Source organism: Erythrolamprus reginae, chromosome 4 (genome assembly GCF_031021105.1).
Source record: "Erythrolamprus reginae isolate rEryReg1 chromosome 4, rEryReg1.hap1, whole genome shotgun sequence".
Classification (NCBI taxonomy): domain Eukaryota; kingdom Metazoa; phylum Chordata; class Lepidosauria; order Squamata; family Dipsadidae; genus Erythrolamprus; species Erythrolamprus reginae.
The window spans coordinates 138,349,433-138,373,347 of NC_091953.1; the positions used below are offsets into that span (position 1 = coordinate 138,349,433).

The following is a 23,915-nucleotide window of genomic DNA, read 5'->3' on the forward strand; positions in this document are numbered from 1 at the left end:
TTGATTGATGGATGGATTGATAGACAGACAAATACAAACATGATAGATAGATTGATTGATTGATAGGCACAGACATAATACAGTAGTTGATTGATTGATAGGCATACAGACAGAAACATGATAGACAGAATAGTAGATAGATTGATTGACAGGCACAGACAGATAATAGAATAGTAGATAGATTGATTGACAGGCACAGACAGAAACAGACAGATGATAGAAATAATTGATTGATTGATATTCCAAGGCAGATAAACTTTTTATAGCCAACAACTATAAGTGTAACATATTTTTGCTGATAATGAAAAGGAAAGGTTTGGTGGCCTGTGTTATTGTGCCATGATGTAACATAAAATGACCAGAGCTTAATAAGGTGAATTTCTTTACCTTGAAAGATCTTCGACCCTTCAATATCCCAGCCACCATTCCTCCATTTTCAAAAGTTGTTGGTGGGGTGTTTTTTTGGGAATTTTCATATCAATATTTACAGTTTAGACATTGATTTAAGGCTGGAGAGCTATTGCTCCTCAAAGGTTTTGCACTAGCTTAAAAAACCGCCCTGCATTCATTTATTTTCATTTATTTATTGGTTTGTTTATCAAAACATGTACAAGATGGCAGGTGCACAGTATTGGTATGAGCAGGGGGTTAGACTAGATGACCTACAAGGACCCTTCCAACTCTAATAAGTAAATAAATAAAAAATAAATGAACATAAACAAAAGCAAAGTATGTACAGGTAATGAGCGCGACCGTCCCTGTCCTACTGCCCTCTTATCCTTACTTTTTTTACTTATGTTATGTTTATACTACGGACGCGCGGGCGGGCGCGCAAAACACACAAAGGCGTCTACCCTCCGCTTCCGGCCCTTCCTCAGCCAACAGCGGGCCACGCCCCCTGGCAAACTCCTCCCTCCTCCCGGGAGAGAAGCTTTCCTGTATGTCTCCCTAGGCGCATGCCCGGGCGTCTCCGCCCTTTCTGCCCCCGCCTCACGCGTGACGTCAGTCCAATCCAGGCTCGCCATTGGCGGGGAAGCGTCGAGGTTCAAATTTAAAAATGGGAGCTGTCGTTGAGGGCGCATTGTTGGAGGCTCGAGCAGCGGCGTTCGGAGGGCTGTGAGTGAAGCGGGTTGACGCGCGTCTCCGGGCCGTTTCCACGTTTGGTTCGTTCCTTTTTCTTGTTCCCGCGCCCGTAGCTGAGAGCGGAGGGGCTCCGTGGCCGCTTCCTCAGGTGAGTGCGGGGCGGGTGGGGCGTGTGAAGGCAGCCCCGGACTCGGTCCCGGTCGGCAATGTCCCGCGTCCGTCGCCCAGGCGGCCCCACCAGCGGCCTTCCCCCTCGTGGGAGGACGGGCGGGCAGCCTCGGAAAGCGGCCGCCATACGAGTCTAAGTTTCAATTTTTATTGTTTTATTGTAGTTGTTGTTATTATAATTATCGTCATCGTCCTGCGGGGCTGAACAGACTCGGGGGCCTCGGATTGATTTATTCGTTCGGCTTTTCTGGCGCACAATTTATTTTATTTATTCATTCGACTTGTATGGGTGGATGTGATTGAGTAGACTGTTTTCTATACAATGGGATTTTAGTTACTGTTTTTTAACTACTACATTTGTATCCATCTTGTTTGTATTGCGTGTCGTGAGCCACTCCGGGTCCTCGGAGAAGGGCGGCATGCAAGTCTAATCTATTATTATTATTATTATTATTATTATTATTATTATTATTATTATTTATTGGATTTGTATGCCGCCCCTTTCCGTAGACTCCGTAGACAGTTTATAACAAATCTAATAATTTACAATTTAAAATATTTTTTTTAAAAACTCCCCGTTATTAAGCAGACATACATACAAGCATACCATACTTAAATTGTATAGGCCCGGGGGGAGACATCTCAGTTCCCCCATGCCTGAGGGCAAAGGTGGGTTTTGAGGAGGGTGGGGGCAGTTCTAATCTCTGGGGAGAGCTGGTTCCAGAGAGTCAGGGCCGCCACAGAGAAGGCTCTTCCCCTGGGGCCCACTAACCGACATTGCTTAGTGACTTAGTCAACGGGACCCATAGAAGGCCCACTCTGTGGGACCTAACCGGTCGCTGGGATTGCGGCAGAAGGCGGTCCTGGAGATATTCTGGTCTGATGCCATGAAGGGCTTTAAAGGTAATAATAATAATAATGCCACCCAATCCCAAAAGACTCAGGGCGGCTTGCAACAGCAGCACAAATACAATAAGAATAAATACAAAACAATAAAAGAAGTCAAATAGTTTACCTGAAGTAAAACATAACAAGCTTAAAACTAAAACTCCCCATGGGGCTCAGGGTGGCTGTAAATTATCCTAAAAATATTTTTATTAATTTATCTATCCATCTTAAAATTATATTTACTTATTTGTTATTTTTATTTATTTTATTCTAAAATTATATTTATTATTTTGTTTGTTTGTTTACTTGTCCCAAAGTTATATTTTTATTTATTTATTTTACTCTAAAATTATATTCATTATTTTATTATTTAATTTATCATTTTATTTATTTAATTTATTGACTTGTCCTAAAATTATCTTCCTTAAATTATTATTATTTATTTTATTTATCCTAAAATTATATTTTTCCCTCAACGCCATCACTCTACTAAACAAATAATTCCCTCAATGCTGTCAAACATCATTAAATATTGTACCTCATGATTCTTGACAAATGTCTCTTTTTCTTTTATGTACACTGAGAGCACAAATTCCTTGTGTGTCCAATCCCACTTGTGTTGTAATCATAGGTTTTTAAGCACTGAAATTTGGAATGGAATATTACTGGAGGGTGATAGTAAAGAATTCTATTTTATTTTTATTTATTTTATTCTATTTATTTAATTATCCTAAAATTATATTTATTTATTATTGTATTTTATTGGTTAAATTCATTAAATAAATAATTTATTTATTTAACTATCCTACAATTATATTTATTTGCTTTATTTTTTATCTTATTTTATTTATATGCCGCCCAACTCCCCAAGGTGGCTTAACAAAAAACAACAACCAACCCAACATCTAAAAGAGCAATTTAAAAATAATTTAAAACCCATTAAAACCATGCATATACTGTATATATTATCCTAACTGCTGCTTAATGCTGCCATTTTTGCAAATCTGAAGGAGATGTAGGTCTTTCATTCCTGCTTGAGTCCGGTTTCAAAACTGCTGCCTGCGGTGAATTAATTTAAAGGAATGAGGTGCCCGCCTTGTTGCATTCTGAGGTTGCTCTCTTGGAGAGGCAGAAGGATGGATTTGGCGATCTGCTCCATCTGCTGTCCTGAAGCAAAATTCATATATCGTGTGTTTTTTTACATGCTTTGCCTTTTAGAATGAGCCTACACTCTTCAAACGAAGACAATGCCGGTGAAGGCACGGCATCCCGAAACTCTGCGCTGCTTTTGACCCCCGGAGAGTCCACGGCCAGGGCCTCTATTCTGCGGATGTCGCAGAAAGAGAATTTGCCACCCAGAGGGATTGTTAAGCCTATGAAGGTACGTGTTGATGATGCCCGGCAGTCATTACGAAAAAAGGCATCTTGGCTTTTGCGGCTGGGAGATCATCTAGCTATCACCTTATCTAGCTATCGACAGAACACTGGGTCCTAGAAGACTCGGCTGAGCACGGTGTTAGAAGAACATAGCAGTTGTGGGTTTACAAAAGAGATGCATTTATTAGACCAGGGCTACTCAATTATTTTATATTATGTCCCCCTAGGAAAGAGTAAACACTTCACTACCACCACCCTAGTTCTCCACCAAGACAATTGTTTGCAATATTAAATATATTTTCGCTGAAAAAACTCAAGCGATTGGGGTGTGATGTGCCTTAATTTATTTGGCTTCATGCTGTGCCAACATTTTTAGACCCAGTAAACATCCCGGTCTTCCCTCGTCTCCCACCGTAGTCACAGGGAAGTCGAGTGCCACATAGGCTTCGCCCTATTTCTTCATGTCAGCTTTCAGGAGACTTAGGTTTGTCTCACGATCTCCGTCTCTCTCCTCCTTTCTTTTCATCCCTGTTAAATATTTTTCCATGGTGTCTCTTAAGGGTTTGTGACTTGCACTTCATATCTCCTGCTCCCTGCGGCAAAAAAAAGCATGTTCCCTGGGGCCACGCACCACCCCCACGGCATTGCTCCGTGCCCCCCAAGGGGGGGGTCTGCCCCACTATTTCAGAAGCACTGGTATAGGCCCAAGTCGGCTTGGATGGGGTTGATTTTCAGAGTGTCAAGTTGCACCTTAGTTTTGGGGGAGGGAAATAAGAAAAAACTGTTTGGGGGAGGGGATGGATCAGGCAACGGTTCCTTGTCTCCGGCGCTCCTGGTGCGTTCCTGGAGACCGGAGGGCGTGCGTGCGTGTGTCTGTCAGCGTGAGATTTGGCTTCTGCGCATGCGGCAGGAGTGAAATCTCACACAAGGACGCTCGTGCGCATGAGGTTTCACCAATTTTCAGCCATTTTGCTCCGTGCATGTGCGGAAGGAAGAAAACCCCCAAAATTGTGAGATTTTCCTTCCGGCGCATGCGCAGAAGCCGAACCTCACGCGGGGGGGGGGGGCTTGGGAATGCGGTGATTCAAACGCATCTCCATTTCCACTACCAGACTAGTGTGGCCCGTACTGGGTACAACCCACTCCTGGGTGGAGGGCCTGCCTGGATACCCTCAGTCAGCTGCTCCCAGTGGACTTTAGCCACCGGGGGCTCATTGGTTGTGGGCTCTGGGCCTGGCTTCTTCGGCCCGTGAAACCTCCGTTGGAGAGGGTGGGCCGGGCTGCATTCGGTGTAGAAGATGCATCCAAATTTTCACCCCCTTTTAAGAGGGAAAAAGATGTGTCTTATGCTCTGAAAACTACTGTATTTGCACACCACTTTTATTGTTTTTAGAAATAATTCAGGGTGCTGACTGAACATATCCAACGCACGTTCCTCCTCTTGTTTTCCCCACAACAACCCTGAGCTGAGAGAGAAAATGGCCCCAAATCCCTCCGTTGGCTTTTGCGCCTGAAGTGGGACTTGAACTGGTGGGTTTCCGCTTTCTAGTCTAGTGCCTTTGCCATTAGACCAGCTGGCTCTGACTCTTGGCTTGGCCCAGCCACTGACCCTGGAGAAGACCGAGGGATACAAATGGATATTCATTGCTTGGTTTTTAACTTTAGAACTGGCTTGTTTGTTTCTTAAAGTTTTCTGGATTTTTTTTTTAATGTCTGGAACTTTTAAAAGGACTATTTTGGCCTCCTGGTTTGTGGGTCTGTTGGGAATGAAATGGCTGGAGGTTAATATCCTTTTAAATGTGTCTTCAAAATGTAAGTTTTCCCCCTGCTATTCTGAACAGGGTTGTTCCTCTCCCTCCCCCCCCTCCCTTTTGCAGGTGACTTTCCAAACCCCCGTGCGGGATCCACAGACCGGCAGGATCTTCAGTCCAGATCGAAAGAAAAAGTCTGAATCTTCTCTCGTCACCGAGGTTACAGACAACTTTCTCCTCTCGCTCCCGTGCACCGCTGTGTGAGTAACGGCTTCTCTACCAAGTGTCTGGAGAGTTTTTAGACCAGACCAAAATAAGTGTCCAGACTTCACCCTTTGGAGCAAGGGAGCTTCTTTGCTGTAGAAATTGGCATTTGTATCCCTTGGAAGCCTCCGGAAAGAGGGCCCTGTGCTAAAAGTGCTTAATGGTTTAAAAGCATCGTTTAAATAGGGTGGCTATCCTTTGTCTTTAGATCTGGAAAGGACAGCGGCCTTAGCCTGGACTCTCTGTGGTCAAGCCTTTTGGTGCTTCTTGCCTTCTCTTTGAGGGGCTACGTGGAGACCCTCAACAACCCGTGGTTGAGTTGGCATGAAGACCTTTATTTTGGTTTTCTACATGTCAGGATTCTTCTAAGACCATTAGTGAGTTGAGTCTGGGAACAGGTTCAGGATGGTTTATATTCTGTTTGGAATTGTTCCTTTTTACTTTAAGAACATAATAAGAGCCCTGCTGAATCGGGCCAAAGCCCATCGAGTCCAGTCTTCTGTGTCACACAGTGGCCCCCCAATTGTCCATGGGGACCTTGAGCAGAAAGAGAAGGCAAGGCTCTCCCTTCCCCTTGACCCCCAACACATGGGACTTAGGGGAACCCTGCCTGCCTCAACCCAATGTGCTGCCTATATACTTGGTGTGTATCTACAGGGTCATTGTGCTCTGGGGTCTCCAACCGTGGCCACTTTAAGGCAGCTTGCTGGAATTCTGGGAGCAGAGGTCCACGGATCTTAAAAGTGGCCACGGCTGGATAAGCCTGCTCTGTGAGGTGTGTTGTTTTCTTGCAGATGTTTCATTCAATATTTGTTTCCAAATCCTTCCCATAAGAGTTCAGATCAGACCAGCTGTGGGTGTTCCAAAGAATAAAATCAAAAGCATCCCAGGAAACACAAGTCCATTCAGTGTAGCCGTCCTCTAAAACTAAATAAAACGAACCCCGTGTATCTTTCCAGCAGGAGTCAATCCACAATGATCCCTGAGATGACATCTGGGAAAGAGGAGGTGCCAACAGGAGGAAAAGGCCTCATTCCTGATCTGTCAGACGATCTAGACTTCCTTTCTGCTGTCCATCGTGTTGAGCCACTTCAGAGGCCAGGAGGCCTCCTGAATCTCTCCAACGGCCAAGAACTCTCCTTTTTGGGAGATTTTACTGGGGATGAAGAGCAAGATGGACCGGCCCTTTCACGTGGTTTGCTTTCCTTGCCTCAAAGCGTCCCGGAAAATACTCCGTCCGAGGAAGCAGGCGGCAGAACCAAGGATCGTCGTTCTCTCCTGGACTCCTCACTGCACGACGACGTCTTTTCCGAGCAAATTGTAAGTTGTGATTGTGCCCTAAGCTTTGTCTCTGAACGTACGTGCGACCCTGACTTGCAAAATCCTCCCTTGCAGCCCGTTCAAAAATTCGGGAGCTTTGAAAATCTCAACGACGAAATAAAGAACGCAGACAAGGAGACCAGCGCTGAAGCGAGAGGGACCTGGGCTGCCCCTTTCCCTGACTGCATGGTCTTTGACTCCGACACTCCAGCCCCCGGACCTCCTGCACCCGCTTCAGAGGAATCTGGTGTCCCCAAGTATGAAGCAGACACCGTGCAGACCCTGGAACCGAAAGCAGCTGATCCATTTGAGGCAGTGGACTTCACGCCCAGCAGCCTGTGAGTATTTGTGGGGCTGTAGCTGGAGGAAATGCGTGGGTTGGGGAAGGCCAGAAATTTACTGTATTTTTTCCCAGAGTATAAGACACACACCTTACTTTTTGGGGGGAGGAAAATAGGGGAAAGGATCCGCTTACGTCTTTAGCCAGCACATTATTTTATCCCTTGGTTAGAGCTTTAAAAAAGCCTAGGTCTAACACCCCAGAGAGTTAAGACCATTCAACCACATTCATCCCATCGCATTCATCCAATCAGCCAGGGTAGAGTGTCAGTGCTCAACGGCCTCCAGCAAAGGTGTGTTTTTAAAACCTTGCGAAAGGCCAGGAGAGTGGGGGCAATGTGAATCTCTGGGGGGAGTTGGTTCCAAAGGACCAGAGCTGCCACAGAGAAGGCCCTGCCCCACAGCTTGACTGACGGGACCTGAAGAAGGCCGACTCTGTGGGACCTGACCGGCTGCTGGGATACATGAGGCAGGAGACTGTCCCGTAAGTAATCTGGTCCTAAGCCATGTAGGGTCTTATAGGTCGTAACCAACACTTTGAATTGCGTTCGGAGACCCCTCAGTAGCCAGTGCAGCTCACGGGGGGATGGTGATAGATGGGTATATCTGGGTAAACCATTGACTGCTCGCGAGTCTGCAGTTTGAACTACAGTGGTCCCTCTGCTTAAGGACTTAATTTGTTCCGTAACCAGGTTCTTAAGTAGAAAAGTTTGTAAGTAGAAGCAATTTTTCCCATAGGAATCAATGTAAAAGCAAATAATGCGCACAAACCCATTAGGAAAGAAATAAAAGCTCGGAATTTGGGTGGGAGGAGGAGGAGGAGGAGGAGGAGAGTCGCTGTCGAAGGAAGAAGGGGAGGTGGAGGGAATCAAACAAATCCAAAACTTTAAGGCTTTTTTAAAAAAAGAGGGACTGAGGCAGCGAGGAGGAGCACCCACCTCCCATACACCCGTCGTGAGGCTGCTTCCCATACACTGGTTGCTGCTGCTGCTACTACCTGCTTCCTCTTCCTCCCCATGCTGAAGGGCTCCCCTCTCTCGCTCACTCGCTTTGTAGCCAGCGCCTTTCCTTCGCTGTGGTGACTCCTCAGCTGCCCAGAGCGAAGGGAGCGTTTCTTTTCTCTGGGCGCTGGCAGAGGTTTATTCCCTCTCCAAGCGCCCAGAGAAAGGAAAACGCTCCGTTTGCTCTGGGCTGCCAAATCCTCCTTACGTGCCACCGAAAGGCTCCTCTGGCAGCACAGAGAAGTGTGAGATAGTGAGATTAAAGGGGGAATGGCAGGAAACTGGCCGGGCCTTTGTGCCGCTCTCAAATTTCCTGGGAGATTCTTCCAGGCTCGGGTTCTTAAGTGGAAAATGGTTCTTAAGTAGAGGCAAAAAATCTTGAACACCCGGTTCTTATCTAGAAAAGTTCTTCAGTGGAGGTGTTCCTAAGTAGAGGCACCACTGTAACTGCAGTCTCCAAATGTTCTTTAAAGGTAGCCCCAGGTAGAGCGCATTGCAGCAATCGAGCTCCAAAGGTGGCACGCATGCCATCGGTTCACCTAGAACAGGAGGAGGCCAAGTTGGCTCTTCTATGACCTGTGGACTTCAACTCCCAGAATTCCTGAGCTAGCGTGAGTGGCCCAGGAATTCTGGGAGTTGAAGTCCACAAGTGATAGAAGAGCCAGCTCTGCCTACCCCTGGCCTAGAACCTTTGGGGCATGCTAGTAATTTACACCTCCAGATATTTGAAAGAAAGTCTTAAATAGCGGTACGGTGCAGAGAAAGCGGGAGAAATCGCAGATGTGCTGAATTGCAGACGACATCCTTAAAAAGCACAAAAAGGTTTGCCAGTCCCCTCGAGTCACTCGGTCGACTTCAGCAGCGACAGGAATGAAATGAAATATCAAACTTTGTGGCGGTCGGGCGTTTGAATATCAGCCTTCTGTGTTGCGCAGGAAAGAGATCGAAGATCCTGTTTTAGCCAAGAGGCAGACCGTGGCCGAAAACGATGGCGGGCGTGAACCTTCACACGAAGACGAGGTATCGTCCCTAAAGCCCTCGTTGTGTTTGTGCCATGTGGGCCTTGCAGAAGGCCTCTGCTTCTGGGGGCCTGGCGGGGGACCCTCTTCTCTCTCTCTCTGCCTCTGATTCCGCCATGCCTGGTGCTCTCCATAGGGGATCCCAGGGAAATGCTCAATTCGATTTACAGTGGTCCCTGGACTCTCGCGGGTCCGACTTTCACAGAAGGGCTACAACACGGGTTTTCCAAAAGTATCAATGCAGGTTTTTGGAACATTTGAATGTTTTCCCGCGTCCGATACTGTGTGTTTTAACTCTCCTCCCCCTCCCCCTCCCCCTCCAGCTGTCCTGCTTCTTGAAATAAGAGCTCCGTTTCCGCCCCAGACGCCCCATCCCTCCCCTTTAATTCTCAGAGCCCCTTTTTCCGCCGCCATCGCTTACTGCCGCCTGCCACCGGCGCCTCTTGTTCCCCCACCCACCTAAGCCTTAGTGGTAGCGTCCAACCTCCCAGCTGACCGGCCTGGAATCCCGGCTTTGAGTCCTGGCCTGGATCCCTCTTGCCTTGAGCTTCCCCTGCCCTGACCCTGAGCACCCGTGCTGTTGCTGCCTCCATGGGAGACGCCGGCAGCGAGCGCAGCAAAGCCCCCAGTTTGCCGCTCCGTTGCCCCTGCGGGTTCTGGGGGTAGGTACAACCAGGGGGGGAGGGGGAGGGGGGAAGGGAGCGTCTCCACTTTGCGGAAATTTGACTTTCATGGGCGGTCTTGGAACGTATCCCCCGCGAAAGTCAAGGGACCCCACTGTGTTCCATAGCTGTGCGTTGGGTTATCTGACACTTGGCATTGGCCGAACCAGATTAGCGGGACCAGACTTCCGCTAGGAAACTCTGCCTGCAGTGGCCATTGCAATGACCAGCCATTGTGCTGCTTTAGCACCGCTCAGCAGAACGAAAGGGAGAAAGGTTAAACACCCCCCCCCCCCCCGTGTGCCATTGGAACTCACAATATTGTTTCCCTAGGGGGCGCCAAAGAGCACCTTCTCTGAGGCCTCTGACCCAGACCACCTGCCTCTGAGTGGGCAGCTGCCCAGGGCCCTTTGCGGAAGGAGAGAACCTGCGGGCGAGAGCAACCCGCCCTTTACCGAGGACGAATTCAGACCAGCCATTGAAAGTAGGTGTGAGCCTTAAGTCGATGCCGGAAGGTTCCCCATGAGCAGAACTGAGGAACTAGTCACAGGGCTCCCTTTCGAATGACAGGGCTTTCCCCTTTATTTATGGGATTCCCTGTGTATTAAACCCTCAAGGCAGACTGCTCTCTTATATCTTTCCTGACATAGATCTTGCCACCAAAGCACAGAGTTTTAGTTTTCTTTTCTAATATGTTTTTTTCCAATCTATGATTCATTATATAAAAATAAATTAATAAAATCTTTATATATACAGGGTGCGTTCCAAAAGTAATGCAATTAATTTTTTTAAAAGTAATTTATTTATTTAATTGGATTTGTATTTATTTACAGTATTTGATTTTTATGCCGCCCTTCTCCTTAGACTCAGGGCGGCTCACAACATGTTAGCAATAGCAATTTTTAACAGAGCCCCCAGCCTCTTGCCCCCACAATCCGGGTCCTCATTTGACCTCCCTCGGAAGGATGGAAGGCTGAGTCAACCTTGAGCCGGTGATGAGATTTGAACCGCTGACCTCCAGATCTACAGTCAGCTTCAGTGGGCTGCAGTACAGCACTCTACCTGTTGCGCCACCCCGGCTCCGAACAGATTTGCACAAACACTTAAAATTCTTCAAAGTCCTGTCCTTGGCCCTCCACATTTTTTCCAGTGACTCTGCCATGACCGGTACGTGCCCTGGAAGGCGTCTTCGGGGACCTCTCGCAAGGTCTTCGTCACGGCTGATTGGATCTCTTCTATGGATGAAAAACATGCCTGGCCACAACGTGCAATGAGTCCGTGAGTTCCTGGCCAAACACCAGGTGCCAACGCTGCCTCATTCCCCCCCCCCCCCCCCCACAGTCCTGACGTCGCCCCAGCAGACGTCTTTTGTTCCCAGCCCTGAAAGGAACCCATTTTTCGTCCATAGAAGAGATCCAATCAGCTGAGACGAAGACCTTGCGAGAGGTCCTGGAGATGCCTTCCAGGGCACGTACCGGTCACGGCAGAGTTGCTGGAAAAAATGTGTAGAGACCCAAGGACAGTACTTTGAAGAATTTTAAGCGTTTGTGCAAATCTGTTCAATAAATTACAGTAGTACCTCTAGATACGAGCTGCTCCACATGCGAGTATTCCAAGTTACGAGCCACGAGGGGAGAGAAATTTCTGTTCCAGACCCGAGCTCAAATTCAGGATACGAGCCGAGCTTCCACTAGGTGACGCAAGAATCCTTGCTTCTGCTTATCTTGGAGGGGGAAAACAAAATCTAAAGCCATTTGTTCCAGATACAAGTTGTTCGACATACAAGCTCCCTTCTGGAACTCGTATTAAACTCGTATCTAGAGGTACTACTGTACTTAAAAAAAAAAAATTGCATTACTTTTGGAACGCACCCTGTATAAGTAAGTATAAGATGATGCTCCTGTCCTTGTCTGTCCACATCTAATTTTAATATTAAAGATTGTTTGTTTCTGCTTGTTGTGTTTCAAAGAAGTTTGGAACACTTATACAGAGCGCAGCAAAACCTTGTAGACCAGGGGTTCTCAACGTGGCGGATGGGACCCCTTTGGGGAGTTGAACGACTATTTCAAGGGGTCGCCTAAAACCATGGGGGGAAAACCAAAATTCCCATGGTGTTAGGAACTAAAGCTTCTATTCTGGTGCCTTGGAACATATTTTTACAGACCGACCAATCGGGCGTTTTCAGTGGGGGTGTCCCTCTGACCTTCCTGCCAATCAGCTCCAAGCTCTGTTGGGAGAATTGGCACTAGGCTTATGGTTGGGGGTCACCACATCATGAGAAAGGTGGAGAACCCACTGTTAGACCATAGCAACCAAACTAAGAAACCAAAAGATTTTGCCCGCTGGGTCAAAATAGAGAAGAAAATTTAGAGCTGCGACAATCACTCCGGGCAGTTTTTTCCCCCGGCTCAGAAATGCCGTTTCAGCCAAGGTGGAGTGAGCCTCCAGGAGAAAGCCACGGTCATTTCCCCCATTTAGGGAAATCTCTTTAATCCACAATCCTAATTATTTCAGAATCCTCTTTGATTGGGAGCTTTGGCAAATAGTTTCTCTCTGGTGGCAGCAAAGAGTGAGGCGGAGGGAGTGGCAGGGAGAAGGGTTCACTTTGGTTTGTCTCTGGAAGCCATTTCTCCTGCAACAACTTCTGCATTGCCCCGCATCTCTTTCTCCCCCTAGTTTTCGGAAGCCTCGACTACCTGGAGCAATTTGGAGTGGGCTCGGTAAGTAAGGACACGGCCCTATTCATTCAATTGTTCATTGGGTTTACACCCCACCCTTCTCCGTGGACTCGGGGCGGGTTATGGATCCGCACCCTGCCTGCGCACCCCCACAAGCACAAAAGGTGCAATGTGGCAGCCTGTGTGGACTTGACAAGCGCATTTCTTCCAGCTGAAAGAGTCCGACTTGAGGAAGCAGTCGCTCTTTCTGAGGTTTGACCCTCTGCTCAAAAACAGCCCCAAGAAGGGAGGCCCGGAGCCTGGCCAAGCGGCTTTCCCCGTAGCGCCATTGCTACCAGCTGGGTATTTATTTTATTTTATTTCTAAGAGAGGGTTTTAGAAGCTCCTTTGGAGGCTTCTTTCAATGCAGCATTTATTCCTCAGAGTTGCCTTTCTATGGGCTTGGAATCTGGGAGCCCCCACCCTCTCCTGCAAGGCACAGGCAGCCCTGGTGGAAGTAGGACCCCTGGTTTAGCCCTGAGCTTCTGTGGTTGAGCGGGAGGTGCTGGTTAGGTGGGTTTTGTCCCATTTAATTTATTTGATTTATATGCCGCCCAATCATAATAATAATTATAATAATAATAATTATTATTATTATTTATTAGATCTGTATGCCGCCCCTCTCCGAAGACTCGGAGCGGCTCACAACAATAATAAACAATGTAACAAATCCAATACTTAAAAAACATTTGAAAACCCACATCACTAAAATAACTAAACAACTCGAACATACCATACATCAATCATATTAGCAAGGGGATACCTCAGTTTCCCCCTGCCTGGCGACAGGTGGGTTTTCAGAGTCTTGCGGAAGGCGAGGAGGGTGGGGGCGGTTCTGTGGAATCAATCTGAGCTGGGGCCACCACAGAGAAGGCTCTTCCCCTAGGTCCCACCAGACAACCTTGTTTAGTCGACAGGGCCCGGAGAAGGCCAACTCTGTGGGACCTAATGGGCCGCTGGGATTCCTGTGGCAGAAGGCGGTCCCGAAGGTATTCTGGTCCGATGCCATGTAGGGCTTTATAATCCCATGGGAGTCAGGTGTCATAGCTGCTACCGCAAGGGAAGGATGTCTTGCTTTTGCTGAGATATTTTATACAGTTAAACCTTCTGCTGGTAAACTATTAGCAATGACGTGCTTAATACTTGTCAACTCCGTGTGTGGACCTATTTCTTTGGGGGGGGGGTCATCGTTTGGACAGTCCCACCTGCAACCTGCCTGCCGTTGTTTCTTTCCAAGCGTCCCTCCTAGACAACCTGCCCGCCCTGAAGCCAAAGCGCCCGAACAGGAAGGGCTCCTGGTGGAGCTGGACTTCCTCGTTTCCACGGAGCTGGTAAGCGCCATCCCAATACTTCCGGTGGCTTCTTCCCTTCGGTGCTTTTCTAGCGTGGAAGCCCAGCGCGTTTTCTCCGTCCTCCGGGTCATGGCTGTCCCGAAGAGGACCTCTTGGTTTGTTTGTTCAGTGAGCTTTGCCCCACTGTCTTGCCACCTTTCTGGCCACAGCCCTTAAGCAAATCCCCCTGTGGTTGTTAAGTGAGTCACACTGTGGTTGTTAAGGGAATCTGACTTCCTCCTTCACTTTGCTGGTCAGAAGATCGCTAGAGGGAGGGGATCACGTGACACACACACGACACTGCAGCCGCGCTCCCAGTGCATGCCATGGGCTAAGTCTCTGGAGTCTGACCACATCACAAGGATGCTGCAATCGCCCTAAGTGTGGAAAGGGGTCATAAAAGGGGTCACTTTTTTTCAACACTCTGGTCCCTAAGTGAACTCTTGTAACTCGAGGACAACCTGTATGCCACTTGATTAAATGAGCCTTTTCTGGAATGATGCCGTGGGTGTTCTTAATCAATGGGGCCCGCCTTCTCTTTCTAGGCAGAGCCCACGGCCCCTGTGGGCATCCCCGCCAGTCATAGGGTGCCGCCCTTCTCCTGCGCTCGGCCTTCGGAAGCGCAATCCAGGGGGGAGGAGGAGTTGGAGGAAGCGTTGGAGCAGTTGGAGCTTGAGAGGGAGAGGGTCCAAGACCTGACGGCCCAGGTAAGAACAGACAGTTATAAAATCCAACCCTGAAAGCTGCATTTGAAAATCCAAACATTTAAAGCCTAATCTTAAAAACCCCAAACATTTAAAACCATTCAAGCAACCTCATCTCATCCCAGTCGTACTATTCGGCCAGAGCAGAGGGTCAGCGCTCAGCGGCCCCCAGCCCTACCGGCAAAGGTGTGTTTTTAAAACCTTTCGGGAAAGTGGGGGCAGTGCGAATCTCTGGGGTGAGTTGTTTCCAAGGACCAGAGCCACCACAGAGAATGCCCTTCCATTAGTTCCCGCCAGGCAGTACTTGCTCTTTAAATTGCATTCGGAGGCCAATTGGCAGCCAGTGCAGCTCACAGGGTGAAGGTGATACATGGGTGTACCTAGGTGGGCCCATGACTGCTCACACGGCTGCGTTTTGGACCAGCTGCAGTCTCCAAACTGTCTTTAAAGGTAGCCCCATGCAGAGAACATTGCAGTAATCGAGCTGCGAGGGGATGAGGGCGTGAGAGGAGACTCTCTGTCCAAATAGGGCCACAACTGGTGCACAAGGCGAACCTGGGCAAATGCCCCCCTCGCCACAGCTGAGAGATGTTGTTTTAGCCTCAGCTGTCGGTCAAGGAGGACTCCCAAGTTGCGGATTCTCTCTCGGTTTCGAACCTCCCTCCGTGTCCATTCTACCAGAAGTTCATACTTCATTGTCTTACCTAAATGGATTAGGAAGACGTTAGAGGAGATAGTCAGTGGATAGACCCTCGCTATGGGAGACTGCTGAGAAGGCGAGAGGAGTTGCATAGTAAAAGGTGTTAGTCTACAGCCTTCCCTCTTTGCGGTGTGATGTCACTTCCAGGCAGGATGAAGGCAAAGGATTTGGGGTTATTAGGTGTGGGGTTTCAACACCGTTCATTGGAAGAGGTTGCTGGAACAAGGCTTTAAAACCATGATTTCTGCCTCAATAAAAAGACATTTTATATGCTGGAGGATTTTTGCTCGGGCTCTCGGTGAGCTGATTCCTGTGCTCAAATGGTCAATGGACTTGTTCTCTAAGGAATTCCAATCAGGCTGAGTTTGGTGCCTTTCCCAGACTCTGTTGACGTTGAGCTCCGGAGAGAGAAATCACTCCCTTTTCCCTTGAAATTCAAATCTGCTTGTCGCTGTGGGTGCTTTTCTCAATAGAGAGTTTGCTTTTTTTACCATGAAATGAGGGTCTTTTGAGTCGGTGGGTTCGCTCCGAGGGCCGTGCGCAGAGCATGTGCTACCCTGAGTCGGTTAAGCAGGGCGGCATAGAAGTCAAATAAATGGATCACAGCAGTTCTATCCCGTTCCCCCGGTGGGGTTTCCATGGCAGGAGGAGGCGCAGCGTTTCCAAAGGAGGAAGGCCACAGTCCTAGGAGGCCCAGCATCAGCGGCGTTTCTTCCGCGCCCTCCCGGAATCCTCTTGCCTGAGGCCTTCTTTCTCTTTCACAGGTCCAGGAAAAGGAAGAGGAGGCTCTGGAATGGAGGACGAGGCATGACAACATGTATGCTGAAAATAAAGAAATGGGGTAGGTAGAAGTGGGCCGTGTTCGATTTGCTTCGCAAGAGAGTCTGGGCTCCCTTTCCTTTCCTTTCCTTGGAATATATATTTGTTCTGTCCCAGTGTCGAGCCCCCCAAAATAAGATGCACATCCCGGATTTAGAAAGAAAGAAAGAGTCCTTGGAGAGGGGCGACATACAAATCTAATAAATTATTATTATTATTATTGTTGTTGTTGTTATTATTATTATTAATTATGTAGTACTAAAAGTTTTACTCGTAACAAAAGTCTTAGCAGTTTGAGTCTTTTTAAAAAGAGAGTTAACATGTTACAAAGGCTTCACCACGCTGATTATAATGTCTTAGCAGCTGGCCAGAGTCCCAACAATAGGTAAACGCAACAGTAATTGTAGCAACGTTCCCTATCGTAGACTTACAGAGGTTGGCTGGTAGCCCAGAGCTAATTAATGCAGACAAGAATGTGGTTCTTTCAAAACACAAGCCAGAGACAAGAGCTGCAACAAGATTCTGGAACGAATGGCATTGTTCTCTGCACCGAGGTGGGTTGGACTGAGGCTGACTGGCCCAAAGTTATGCAGCCTTAAGACAGGACTAGAACTCTCAGTCTCCTGCTGACTTTGACGCAGGATTAGAACTAGCCAGGTACCTTTAAACCCTGGGTTGACTCTGTTGTTTTCTCATCCATGTCCTGCGCAGCTGGTCATGGATTCCGAGGATCAAGAGAGGGTTGTGGGCTGGTACCCTAGGCCCGTGTACCTGGCATCCGATTCTGATAGCGAAGAGGTCGGAGCGGATGTGGGGTCAGAGGCTGAAAGCCAACCAGGGTCTTCTGCACCTCCTGAGTGGCTCAGGAGAAGAGGAGGAGCCTCTTCTTGAATGCCAGGGTATGCAGAGCTGCCCAAAGGCACGAATGGCTAAAGAAGGGGAGGTCTGCGTGAATAGATCTCAAGAATAATTGGCCACGCCCTTTGGCTATTTAAAGTTGAGCCACGCGACGTCTCAGTGCGGAAGTCAACTTTCGTTACGTTTCAGATGTAAGCTTGGGTTTCTCTCCTGGGATATTATCATTTCAATGATGAATTATGAACTGGGGAGTTGTGCTCATTATCTCCACACTTCCTGCCAACTCAGAGTGAGTCAGTTAATGAGAGTTGTGTGATGAAAGAAAATATCTGTGAGTTTTGGCTTCTGTTTTGGACTCTAATTAACAGCTGGTGCCAAACAGACCTCCCTGCTTCTAAAATATTACAATTACATGCTTAAATCTTGGAAAATCAGTGTGTGTGTGTGTGGGGGGGGGTATTTCTTGGGGGGCTTGTTGCTGGGACAGGACGCTTCCTTCTCTCACCAGTAATCTCCAACACAGTGTAGATCAGTGGTTCTCAACCTTTCTAATGCCGCGACCTCTTAATACAGTTCCTCTTGTTGTGGTGACCCCCAACCATAACTCTAGCGCCAATTCTCCCAACAGAGCTTTAAGCTGATTGGCAGGAAGGTCTTTAAACACCTGATTGGTCGGATTGTAAAAATATGTTCCAAGACGCCAGAATAGAAGCTTTAGTTCCTAACGCTGTGGGAAATTTGTCTTTTCCTCCCAGGGCCTTAGGCGACCCCTGTGAAATGGTCGTTCGACCCCCCCAAAGGGGTCCCGGACCCCAGGTTGAGAACCACTGCTGTAGATGCTCCTCCTGTTTCCTTGTTGCAAATTGTCTGTCTTGCCCATCTCAAAATAGCGCTTCTTCCTTTATATCTTCCCTTGACCTCCTCCCCTGCCTGGTTTTACTAGGAGGGGCCCAGGAGGGGAAAGGAAGCCCCACCTTCGGAGAATGGCCCATGTCTGAAAGGCACTTGCTGACAGACAGGGCGACGTCGGATTCAACGTCCTGGTGGCATGTTAGAATAATGGCCTTCTTTTGTTTTCAGGAAAATTGTGCTCGAGTTTGAGGACATCATAGAACATGTGATAGGTAGGTTCCGATTGCGTGTTACAAGTGACCTATTCCCAAGGAAGGAGCAGCGCCCCACGGTCACCTCTGGAGTGGGCATTCGGTGCCTGAGGCTTGAAGCTCGGAATGGCCTCATCTGCCCTCGACTCAGAAACCGACTGGATGCACACATTGAGGAGTGGTGACACTGCACAACTTGTAGCACCAAGATGTTACGATCAGGGCCACGGAAGGCTGGGAACCTAATTCTGTGACACTGGGAGGGTTTCGGGTCAGGAGACCCTGAGAGAGAACCCCCTGTCCCAAATGTCTAGATTTTAAGATGCCCCACGGGGGCTTTTCCAAGAGGCAACTGGACTTTCTGTTGTTTGTTCGTTCAAGAAGCTTCCTAAGTTCTGACTGCGTGGTGGGGATTGGAAGGATTTACGGTGATACCTCGTCTTACGAACTTAATTCGTTCCGTGACCAGGTTAATAAGATGAAGCCATTTTCTCCATAGGAATCCATGTAAAAGCAAATAATGCATGCAACCCCATCCCAAATGTCACCCCTTTTGCCTTGCGCCGCTGGGAATCCCCACCTCCGGACTTCCGTTGCCAGCCAAAGCGTGGGGATTCCCCTGAGGCTCCCTTCGCTGGGATTCCCTTCATTTTTGCTGGCGCTGCTATGAATCCCAGCGAGGGGAGCCTCAGGGTAATCCCCACGCTTTGGCTGGCAACGGAAGTCCGGAAGTGGGGCATCCCAGCAGCGGCTCGGCTTCGTAAGGTGAAAATAGTTCGGAAGAAGAGGCAAAACAATCTTAAGCACCGAGTTCGTATCCCGAAAAGTCCGTATGATGAGGGGTTCGTAAGACGAGGTATCACTGTACATCCCTTGCAGGCAGCTGCTTACTTGCATTTCTTTTTGGAGAGTCATTGAGGCCCCTTGGAGGTTTATCTCTGTCCTGTCTCTCAAAGGATGCAAAGGGCCAGCTATCCTCAGTGAATATAAATGTCCCAATCCGTGTACCATCTAGCCAGAGCGGAAGAATCTTCTTGGATGAGAAGGAAAATGTCTTCAAAGCCTCTTGAAAAAGCACCTTTGGGACAGCCGTCAGCCTGGAGGACTGAGAATCTCCGTAGACATTTAGTTTTTAAGGTCCATATTTGAATAGGTCTCTTAGTTTGGGGGTACCTCCTTCTGGGCCTCTACATATTCCTAGAACCGTGGCTCCTATTCAGCAGTGTGCGGAGTGACCCCTGAGTTATCAAGGATGCGTATGCGCAAAGGAAATGTGAAATTCTAGCAGGAGATAGGGGTAATGGTTCAGTCATACAAACCAGGTATAATAAAGTCTATAAAACTATTTACTTCAGCAAAGACTGTAGTCAAACGGTCCAGTCACACACAGTCAAATCAGTCAATAACTCTCAATACATTAACAATACGACAAGCCTTACTTGTACAGCTTACAAATACACAAACTATCATCGAATGCACAGTTCCTACTACAGCAGCCACAATGAATCAGCAATACCAAACAGAACAGAGAGAGGGAGAATCATGCCTCTGGCTCCCTCTTGTGGCCATCTCCAGTACTAACACTTAAAGCTTCAATACATACAAGCGTTCATTGTTAGCTTGTTTATTGCCAAACCCAAACTGCTGGGTACATAGTAATAATCGTTCTCAGCCTTTCTGGCACCAAGGACCAGACATTCCCCCCCCCCCCCATCGACTGGGGGGGGGGTTTATTGGGGATGGTTTCACACGGAACCCAGATCCTCCACGTGTGTGGATAAAGCTTTGCTTGCCCGCTGCGTGTGAAGTCCAGTTGCTGACAGGTTGGGGTCTCCTGTCCCTAGAATGCCATGCCAATTTAACCGGCTTGTTTTCCCCGCAGGGGATAATCAACTTACGAAGAAAGAACTGCAGAAAGCCTTGGGTGAGAAACAGCAGGCGGTGTCTGAGCTGGACACCCTGGAGAAGTCTTTCTCGGAATTCTTCAACCGGTTTACCAAACAAAAGGAGGCCATGGAAGGATTTGTGAAGGTGAGCAGTTGGGGTTGGGGTTGTTTTTATCCAGCTGCGTCTGACGCCCTGAAACTTCCATTTTTTTCACGAGAAGGGTTTGGGCTTTAAAGGATTGAAGATTTTGGATGTCAAAAAAGGCTGCAAAAAGGGCCATGAGAATGGTCAAGGAAATGGGGTCCTTCCCTTATGAAATGAGGTTGCAACGCCTCGGTCTCTCCAGCCTTGAAAGACGGCGTTGAAGGGGGGACTTGATCGAAGGGTATAAAATCCTGCATGGGAGAGAAAAGGTAGATAGAGGGAAAAAAAATTCTCTATCACACAATACTAGGACGAGGAGGTCACTCCCTAAAGCTCACAGGTAAGAGAGTGAGGGCAAATAAAGGGGGATATCTCTTCCCCCAGAGGGTCCTTGGTTGATGGGATTCCCCTCCCGAAGAGGCCGTGACAGCTGTCAGCCTGGAGAGCTTCAAGGCAGGATGAGACAGATTCATGGATGCCGAGTGTATCCGTGGTGGTGATTGAAACGGATGTCCATGTTCCTATGCCTCTATGTTGGTTGAGGCAGGCAGGGTTTCCTTGGGTCCCATTGGTTGGGGGTCAAGGGAAAGGGAGGGTCTTACCTTCTCTTTCTGTTCAAGATCCCCATGGACAATTGGGGGGCCACTGTGGGACACAGAATGCTGGACTCCATGGGCTTTGGCCCCATTCAGCAGGGCTCTTCTTGGGCTCTTAGGTTGACTTTAACAATGTAAAACTGCTTAGTCAAGGTGAATCTATGGATTGTAATGTAATCTGATTGGTTGACAAACATATATACCACGATGCACCTCTGCCAAGGTTTGACTTAGTGTGGCTTGTGGTGGCTAATTGTTTTGGAAGAATATCATAGCTGAAGACTTGTAGCTGCGTATTGTAACTGAATAGTACAGATTTGTGAGTATTGTGTATAGCAGTGTTTCCCAACCGTGGCAACTTGAAGATATTTGGACTTCAACTCCCAGAATTCCCCAGCCAGAATTCTGGGAGTTGAAGTCCAAATATCTTCAAGTTGCCAAGGTTGGGAAACACTGGTGTATAGTATCACCTGGAGAGATAGCTACAGTATAAATGGTGTAGTTTTGCTATGAAAGAAGTCAATGTTTTATTTAATTATCTTCCAGATTGCAATTCCTGAGATCCTGGTCTGAGGCAGGCTGGCTAGCCGCTTTAGCTCTCTGGGTGGGCTAGCTTCTGCACCACAGGGGCTTGTTTGGTGTGGTGGCCGAGCGGTGGCTTTGTCTAGAAGAAGACAGTGGGGAAGGGAGGGGACTTGTCCTGGCCAGTGAAATCCAAAGGGCTCCATCCCACCCTCTAGAATGAAGAGACACTGAAGAAATGTGTGGAAGATTACGCCGAGCGAATCAGGAAGGAAGAGCAGAGGTACCAGGCCCTGAAGGCTCACGCAGAGGAAAAGTTGGACCAGTGAGTCGGGCGCCGGAGTCCTTCCGGGTTCAGTTCTTTGTTCACTGTGTTTATGTGCCGCTCACTCCAAAAAGGTCTCAGAGCAGCTGACAATAGTCGCAAATAAAAATACTGCAATAAGATCTAAACTATCCTAGAAACCAGGCATACTTGCAATCAGTTCTAATTCCAGGCCTGCCAAGGAAAGCCCGGCCTTTCTGGAAGAGCGGCAAGGAGGAGACCTGGGGGCAGTGGATTCCAAAGAGTCGGAGCTGCTACAGAGAAGGCCCTTCCCCAAGGCCCCGCCAGCCGACATGGTTTGGTGGACGGGGCCTGGAGGAGGCCGCTCTGTGGGCCCTTATTGGGCGCCGAGAGGTGTGCGCTATGCATGGGGCTACCTTTGAAGAGCGCTCGGAAACTACAGATCACGCAGAATGCAACTGCGCGAGTGGTCATGGGCCTTCCCAGATACGCCCACCTCTCTCCAGCACTCCTGCGCTGGCTGCCAATCAGTTTCCGGACACAATTCAAAGTGTTGGTGATGACCTATAAAGCCCTACTTGGCATCAGGCCAGATTACCTGCGAGACCACCTCCTGCCGCACGAATCCCAGCATCCGGTCAGGTCCCCCAGAGTCAGCCTTCTCCAGGTCCCGTCAACTAGGCAATGTCGCTTGGAGGGGATCCAGGGGAAGAGCTTTCTCTGTGGTGGCCCCGGCCCTCTGGAATCAGCTCCACACACACACACCCCCGGGAGGTTCGCACTGTCCCCACCCTCCTCGCCTTCTGCAAGAGTCTTAAGACACACTTGTGCCAACAGGCCTGGGGAGTCATCAGCCCCTGCCTATGAATGAATGGATCTTCAATGGAGTGTGTGCTTGGTCTGTTAGAAATGACTGGTTTTTTAAATTAAATTGGGGGTTTCGATTGTTGTTTTTGTTTAATATTGTATTTCAGATTTTGTATTGTTCTTTTTATATGCTGTAAGCCGCCCTGAGTCCTTGGAGAGGGGTGGCATATAAATCCAATTTAATAATAATAATAATAATGTGGTAGGAGGTGGTCTCGTACATAGTCTGGCCTTGGGCCATTTAAGGCTTTAAAGGTGATAAGCCACACCTTGAATTTCGCTGGGAGACCTATTGGGAGCCAATGCAGCCTGTGTAAAGTCGGAGTCATGTGGGCGCCCCTGGCTGCACCCGTTCTTGCTCGTGCCGCTGCATTGCAACGTTGGGTTGAATGGTTCCATGTGCAGGGCCGTGTTTTTTATTTTCCCTTCCCCCGCAGAGCGAACGAAGAGATCGCCCAGGTGAGGAGCAAGGCCGCCTCGGAGGTGGCTGCCCTCAATGCCATCCTGCGCAAAGAACAGCTGAGGGTCCAGTTGCTGGAGAGCAGCATTGAGCAAAAGGTCGGCGTTGAGCAAAAGAGTGCGCCCCCCCCCCCCCCCCATTTCAAGCAAGGAGGGGAAACTCTCTTCCCCACTGGGTGGGCTGGGGTGGGGGAGAGAGAGAGAGAGACCCCTCTTCCTATGAAGGAGAACTACATTTGTATAGAGGTTGCTTTCTGAGATTGTGTTTATATGACATCTAACATACAATGTTTTTCTTTTGTTTCTTTAACAGATAAAAGAAAATAAGGAGCTCACCAAAATCTGCGAAGACTTGATCTCCAAGATGGAAAAACTGGGCTAAGGTCTCTGCAGTCCTCCCATTTTGTTCCGGTTCCCAATCTTGGGATAGATTATTTATTAAATGTATTTCTACTCTTCAGTGTCCCTGGTTTTAGTAATATTACTTGACATGAAATAGTTCTTTCTCTCCCCAGTTTCTGTTTCTTCAATAGTTGACGAGGCCTCCTGTGGCTCTTCCGTGGATAGCACATTTGGGGGCATTTCTGTTTTTAGCCTACGCTCTTTAAACTACCCCCTGTTTGATAGTAATCTCTCTTTTTATCTCTTTTTTCTCTATAATAAAAATGTCGTTTCAGTCATTTTGTAAATTAATAACTAAGTTGTATATTTTATAACAATGAATAAAGATGATGTATTTATTGCCAGTAGAAAGCTCAATTTATGACTCATAATTTTTTAAGACCATGTCAATATTTGTTAGAAAGGTTGAGATTTGTTTCAGATTTTTCCTAGCCAGGAACGTACCGTAAAACTGTTGTGGTTGGCTCATGGGCAGCTCCTCCGGTGGCAGGTTTTGAATGAGCCATGCCTGTCGGAGCACCGGAGACCTGTGTGGCTCTCGGAGGGTTCAGACAGTGAGGGGGAAGGAGAGATGGAAGCTGAAGGTGCTGGAGAGGTGGAAGCCCCTGCAATGCCTGTGGAACCCCCAGCTAGGGCCCCATCCTCAAT

The 23,915-nt window shown here is 48.2% G+C and overlaps 1 protein-coding gene across 8 annotated transcripts; it reads left to right on the plus strand.

Moving 5' to 3' along the window:
- Positions 1-962: 962 nt before the first annotated feature.
- On the plus strand, positions 963-23,611 carry TACC3 (transforming acidic coiled-coil containing protein 3). 8 transcript variants are annotated; one of them, XM_070751442.1, is made up of 17 exons: positions 963-1,231; positions 3,358-3,520; positions 5,394-5,527; positions 6,494-6,851; positions 6,927-7,189; positions 9,127-9,211; positions 10,206-10,356; positions 12,549-12,592; positions 12,762-12,892; positions 13,827-13,920; positions 14,466-14,627; positions 16,089-16,165; positions 18,082-18,125; positions 19,987-20,135; positions 21,472-21,578; positions 22,844-22,964; positions 23,179-23,611. In XM_070751442.1, the coding sequence occupies exons 2-17, from the start codon at positions 3,359-3,361 to the stop codon at positions 23,245-23,247; spliced, it is 2,151 nt and encodes a 716-aa protein (XP_070607543.1). In that variant the 5' UTR covers positions 963-1,231; position 3,358; the 3' UTR covers positions 23,248-23,611. The 8 variants fall into 8 exon arrangements, with proteins under 8 accessions (XP_070607543.1, XP_070607542.1, XP_070607539.1 ...); XM_070751441.1 differs by having other exon boundaries at positions 988-1,231; positions 6,491-6,851; XM_070751444.1 differs by having other exon boundaries at positions 1,075-1,231; positions 10,218-10,356.
- The last annotated feature ends 304 nt before the right edge of the window (positions 23,612-23,915 follow it).